The sequence below is a fragment of the Canis lupus genome, chromosome 11, assembly GCF_048164855.1.
Source record: "Canis lupus baileyi chromosome 11, mCanLup2.hap1, whole genome shotgun sequence".
Taxonomy (NCBI): Eukaryota; Metazoa; Chordata; class Mammalia; order Carnivora; family Canidae; genus Canis; species Canis lupus.
This window is the reverse complement of record NC_132848.1, coordinates 2,084,458-2,091,098: the sequence shown is the minus strand read 5'-3', so window position 1 is coordinate 2,091,098 and position 6,641 is coordinate 2,084,458. Positions and strand designations below refer to the sequence as shown.

At 40.5% G+C, this 6,641-nt stretch overlaps 1 protein-coding gene across 1 annotated transcript in view; it reads left to right on the top strand.

Moving 5' to 3' along the window:
* Nucleotides 1–4,862: 4,862 nt before the first annotated feature.
* LOC140600491 (rap1 GTPase-GDP dissociation stimulator 1-like) overlaps nt 4,863–6,641 on the top strand; it is a 76,303-nt gene continuing 74,524 nt past the window's right edge. Inside the window, 3 exon segments of the mRNA XM_072768765.1 lie at nt 4,863–5,001; nt 5,003–6,020; nt 6,023–6,636. Of these exon segments, the coding sequence (XP_072624866.1) occupies nt 4,870–5,001; nt 5,003–6,020; nt 6,023–6,636 (1,764 nt within the window). The 5' untranslated portion in view covers nt 4,863–4,869.

Below are 6,641 nucleotides of genomic sequence, written 5' to 3'. Positions count from 1 at the left end.
GAAGCAGAGCAGAAGCTTCCAGAGACTCTTCCCTCATCAGAAAAGTCATCTCTTTCAGAATCTTTGAGGAATTCTTGAATGTCAGTGACTTTTCCCTGTCCTTTCCTTCTTCTTCCCTTCCTCTTTTCTTTTAGCTTTCTTTTTGTTTCCTCTGAGAAAGGCTACAGAGAATTCTCTGCTGTTCCCCCAGTTCTCTTTAAAATTGGCAAACACCTATTCATCCTTCAAGATCCAGCCTAAGTGTGACCTCTTCTATGAGGCCTTTCCTGTAAGCCCTAGGTTGAAATAACTACCCTCTCCCAGCACCGCTAACACATGGTTTGCACCTCGGTTCTGTCTCTGTAGAGTCAGTGATGTGGGACCGTGCCTATCATCCCGCCAGGCCACAAATACCCTGATCTCAGTGACTGTTCATCTGTGTTCTTAGCACTTACCTTTCCCTTCTCAGTAGATGCACTGGACTTTTCAGATCTGTATTCACAACAAAATCTACTTTCTAAAGCATTGCTCACGTATGTAGCACATATTTTGGAATAAGAAGTGTTTTTCACCCATCTTACTGTTTACTTACATTGAACCCTTATTAAAAATTATCTAGGGGCACCTGAGTGCACAGTTGATTAAGTGTCTGGCTCTTGGATTTGGCTCAGGTCATGATCTCAGGGTTGTGAGATGAGCCCTGCGTCAGGCTCTGTGCTCAGTGAGAGTCTACTTCAAACTCTCTTTCCCTCTCCCTCTTTCCTTCTCACTGCAGCTTCTCTCTCAAATCAATCAATCAATCTTAAAAAATTTGACATTTGCACCTGGATTGTAAATTATTTGAAAAGAGTGAGTGTCTTGCTTGTTTTTAAAAAAATTTTACCTTATTTATTTATTTATTTATTTTATTTATTTTTGGAGTTCAATTTGCCAACATATACCATAACACCCAGTGCTCATCCCATTAAGTGCCTCCCTCAGTGCCCGTCACCCTAACTCCCCTCCCGCCTCCCTTTCCACTACTCCTTGTTCGTTTCCCAGAGTTAAGAGTCTCTCATGTTCTGTCTCCCTCTCTGATATTTCCCACTCATTTTCTCTCCTTTCCCTTTATTCCCTTTCACTGTTTTTTATATTCCCCAAATGAATGAGACCATATAATGATTGTCCTTCTCCAACTGACGTACTTCACTCATCATAATACCCTCCAGTTCCATTCACCTTGAAGCAAATGGTGAGTATTTGTCATTTTCTAATGGCTGAGGAATATTCCATTGTATACATGGACCACATCTTCTTTATCCATTCATCTTTCGATGGACACTGGGGCTCCTTTGACAGTTTGTGTCTTGCTTATTTTTACTCAGACTTCTTTCCTTCCTGTCAGCTTTACGGGAGTATAATTTACCAATATAATTGTAATATATTTAAAGTATATGATGTGATGACTTGATAAATATATACATTGTGAAAGAATTCCCCCCATGCAGTTAATTTGCACATCCATCACTTCACATATTACCATCTTTTTTTTGGTGAGAACATTTAAGTTCTATTCTCCTAGGAAATTTCAATTATATAATACAGTATTAGCAACTACAATCACTATGCTATACATTAGATCCTCAGACTTTATTCATCTTATAAAAGAAAGTTTGTACTCTTACCAGTCTTTCCCCATTTCTCTCACCCTCTGGCCCATGGTATCCACTATTCTACTCTCTGTTTCTGCAAGTTTAATTTTTTATTTAGATTCTATATATGAAAGATATCATACAGTTATTTGTCTTTCTCTGTCTGGCATATTTAACTTAGTATAATGACATCCAGATTCTTCTATGCTATTGAAAATTGCAAGACTTCCTGCTTTTTTGAGGCTGAATAATATTTCTTTTCTTTTTCTTTTTTTAAAAAAGATTTTATTTACTTATTCATGCGAGACACAGAGCATGCGTGAGAGGCAGAGACACAGGCATGTTTGGGTGTTTTCCATAGTGGCTGTGCCAGTTTGTATTTCTTGTACACAAGAGTTCTCTTTTCTCTACATCCTTATCAGCACTTGTTATCCCTTGTCTTTTTGATAACAGATATCCTAAGAGATGCGAGGTGACGTATCATTGTGGTTTTGATTTGCATTTACGTGATGATTAGTGATGTTGGAATCTTTTCATGTATTGTTGACCTTCTGTGCATTTTGTTTGGAAAAATGTCTATTTAGGTGTTCAGATCCCTTTCTCATACTGATCCCTGGCATGTGATATTTACCTATGATTACTGGGATGGTTCTGACAAGAAATGAAATACTATGAGTCTTATTGTACCAGGTTTTGATAAGAAAGGTAAACCTCACAGAAGTTAAGTATTGTCCGAGGGCCATGCCGAAAATCTAAAAAATAAGTGGAAGCCACTTGAATATTTCCTTACCTTGATCATGGTTCTTTGAGGCTCTCAGGCATATTGTATTACTGAGTAGAAGGTGGACTTTTCTCTAGAGAAATCTGTGGAATTCTTTTTTTTTTTGTTTTTTATTTTTATTTTTATTTTTTGTTTTGTTTGGTTTGGTTTTAGGCCTTTGCCAATTTTACTATTTTATTTTATTTTTTAAAAGATTTTACTTATTTATTCATGACACACACACACACACACACACACACACACACACAGAGGCAGATATACAGGCAGAGGGAGAAGCAGGCACCATGCAGGAACTCTGATGCGGGACTCGATCCTGAGTCTCCAGGATCACGCCCTGGGCTGAAGGCAGCGCTACACCGCAGAGCCAATCAGGCTGCCCTATTTTATTTTCTTTGTTTATTTTCTAAAATGGAGTTTGATTTGCCAAAATATAGCATATCATTCCATGCTCATCGCATCAAGTGCCCCCCTCAGTGCCCGTAACCCAGTCACCCCAACTCCTCGCCGACCTCCCCTTCCACTACCCCCTGTTCATTTCCCAGAGTTAGGTGTCTCTCATGTTCTGTCACCCTCACTGATACTTCCCACTCATTTTCTCTCCTTTACGCTTTATTACCTTTCACTATTAATCAGTGGAATTCTCTTTTTTTTTGGTTTCTAGGAAATTTTATTTTATTTTTAAATTTTTATTAAAAAAATTTTTTGGAGTTCAATATGCCAACATATAGCATGACACCAGGTGCTCATCCCGCAAAGTGCCCCCCTCATTGCCCATCACCCAGTCACCCCAACACCTTGCCCACTTCCCATTCCACTACCCCTTGTTCATTTCCCAGAGTTAGGTGTCTCTCATGTTTTGTCACCCTCACTGATATTTTCACTCATTTTCTCTCCTTTCCCTCTATTCCCTTTCACTAATTTTTATATTCTACAAATGAATGAGAACATACACGGTTTGTCCTTCTCTGATTGACTTACTTCACTCAGCATAATACCCTCCAGTACCATCCACGTTGAAGCAAATGGTGGGTATTTGTCGCTTCTAATGGCTGAGTAATATTCCATTGTATACATAAACCACATCTTCTTTATCCATTCATCTTTCGATGGACACCGAGGCTGCTTCCACAGTTTGGCTATTGTGGACATTGCTGCTAGAAACATCGGGGTGCAGGTGTCCCGGCGTTTCACTGCATCTGAATCTTTGGGGTAAATCCCCAACAGTGCAATTGCTGCGTCGTAGGGCAGGTCTATTTTTAACTCTTTGAGGAACCTCCATACAGTTTCCCAGAGTGGCTGCACCAATTCACATTCCCTCCAACAGTGTTAGAGGGTTCTCTTTTCTCCGCATCCTCTCCAACATTTGTTGTTTCCTGCCTTGTTAATTTTCCCCATTCTCACTGGTGTGAGGTGGTATCTCATCATGGTTTTGATTTGTGTTTCCCTGATGGCAAGTGATGCAGAGCATTTTCTCATGTGCATGTTGGCCATGTCTATGTCTTCCTCTGTGAAATTTCTGTTCATGTCTTTTGCCCATTTCATGATTGGATTGTTTGTTTCTTTGGTGTTGAGTTTAATAAGTTCTTTATAGATCTTGGAAACTAGCCCTTTATCTGATATGTCATTTGCAAATATCTTCTCCCATTCTGTAGGTTGTCTTTTAGTTTTGTTGACTGTATCCTTTGCTGTGCAAAAGCTTCTTATCTTGATGAAGTCCCAATATTTCATTTTTGCTTTTGTTTCTTTTGCATTTATACAAAAAAGGAAAAAAGAAACTGGGGCTTAACTAGTAAGAATAGATATTAAAGTGGTTGGTTTAATATAATAGGAGTATAAACATATTGGCCATTCTACATGGAATCCCTCTGCAGCAAGGCCAGCTTATTTACATCTCTCTTCTGTCCAGTTGCCTCCATCAATAGCCACAAGGAAGAAGGTCTTATCCCCACTTCAGACAAAGCCAATCAGAACATTTGTCAGGAGATTATTAGAACTGACTACATCAACTCCATGTGCCCTGGATATCTCTAAGTATGCTGCGATAAGGGAGGAAGGTACTTGGGGTAAGTCAAAGTTTAAGAACACTAAGTAGGGCTTCACTTAGCCTTCATAATATAAGCATTTAGAAATTAATTTTTTTGGGGGGGCACCTGGGTGGCTCAGTTGGTTAAGTGTCTGCCTTTGGCTCAGATCATGATCCCAGGGTCCTGGATCGAGGGCCACATCAGGCTCCTTGCTCAGCGAGGAGTCTGCTTCTCCCTCTGACCCTCCTCCTGATGATGCTCTCTCTCTCTCACTCAAATAAATAATAAAATGTTTGATCAGCAGCAGCAGCTCCTCCGCCCCGGTGGCCGCCCCCCCCCGTGGGTCCCTCCCTGGCTGTGGGAGAGACCGAGGTAGAGGGAGGACACAAAGCCATGCTGGCCACACTGGGGACCTTCGCCTCGTCCTGCTGGCTCCTCACCCTCCAGGAGAAACATGGCAGATACTCTCAGTGATACCTTGAAGAAGTTGAAGATAACAGCTGTTGACAGAACCGAAGATAGTTTAGAAGGATGCTTGGATTGTCTGCTTCAAGCCCTGGCTCAAAATAATATGGAAACGAGTGAAAAAAATCCAAGGAAGTGGAATACTTCAGCTGTTTGTAAGTCTGTTGATTCCACAGTCTTCCTGCACAGCCAAAGTAGCTAATGTCATAGCAGAAGTAGCCAAAAATGAATGTATGTGTATTCCATGTATGGATACTGGATTGACTTCACCATTGGTGCAGCTGCTAAATAGCAAAGACCAGGAAGTGCTACTTCAAATGGGCAGGGCTCTGGGAAGCATATGTTACGATAGCCATGAGGGCAGAAGTGCAGTTGATCAAGCAGGTGGTGCACAGATTGTAATTGACCATTTAAGGTCACTATGCAGTATAACAGATCCCACCAATGAAAAGCTCTTGACTGTCTTTTGTGGTATGCTGATGAACTACAGCAATGAGAAAGATTCCCTTCAAGCTCAGCTTATCAATATGGGTGTTATACCTACCGCAGTGAAATTACTGGGCATCCATTGCCAAAATGCAGCTCATACAGAAATGTGTCTTGTTGCATTTGGTAACTTAGCAGAACTTGAGTCAAGTAAAGAACAGTTTGCCAGTATGAACGTTGCTGAAGAGCTAGTAAAACTCTTTAAGAAACAAATAGAACATGATAAAAAGGAAATTATTTTGGAAGTTCTTTCTCTACTGGCAGAAAATGATGCTATTAAACTACATCTGGTTGAAGCAGGCCTGGTAGAGTGTCTACTACAGATTGTTCAGCAGAAAGTGGATAGTGACAAAGGGCATGATATTGCTGAGCTCAAAACGGCTTCAGATCTAATGGTTTTTCTACTTCTTGGATTTGAATCCATGCAGAAATTATTTGAAGAAGGAAAAGGTAATGTGTTTCAAAGGGTGCTGTCCTGGATTCCATTAAATAACCACCAGCTACAGCTTGCTGGAGCATTGGCAATTGCAAATTTTGCCAGAAACGGTGGAAACTGTATCCACATGGTAGACAATGGAATTGTAGAAAAACTTATGGATTTACTGGACAGACATGTAGAAGATGGGAATGTAACTGTACAGCATGCAGCATTAATGACCTCAGAAATCTCGCCATTCCAGTTGTAAAAAAAGCAAAGATGTTATCAGCTGGAGTCACAGAGGCAGTTTTGAAATTCCTTAAGTCTGAAATGCCTCCAATTCAGTTCAAACTTTTGGGAACCTTAAGAATGTTAATAGATGCACAAGCAGAAGCTGCTGAACAACTGGGAAAGAATGTTAAATTAGTGGAGCGTTTGGTAGAATGGTGCAAAGCCAAAGATCATGCTGGTGTGATGGGGGAGTCCAACAGACTGCTGTCTGCCCTCATTCATCACAATAAATCAAAAGATGTAATTAAAACCATTGTACAGAGTGGTGGCACCAAGCATCCTGTTACCATGGCAACTAGTGAACATGTAGTAATGCAGAATGAAGCCCTTGTTGCTTTGGCACTAATAGCAGCTTTAGAGTTGAGCACTGCTGAGAAAGATCTAGAAAGTGCTAAACTTGTACAGAATTCACACAGACTGCTGGAAGATGAAAGAAGTGCTCCGGAAATCAAATATAATTCCACGGTCCTTATTTGTGCTCTCATGGGATCTGAATCTCTACAAAAGGAAGTACAGGATTTGGCCTTTCTAGAGGTTGTATCTAAACATCGCAGTCATGCAGTGAG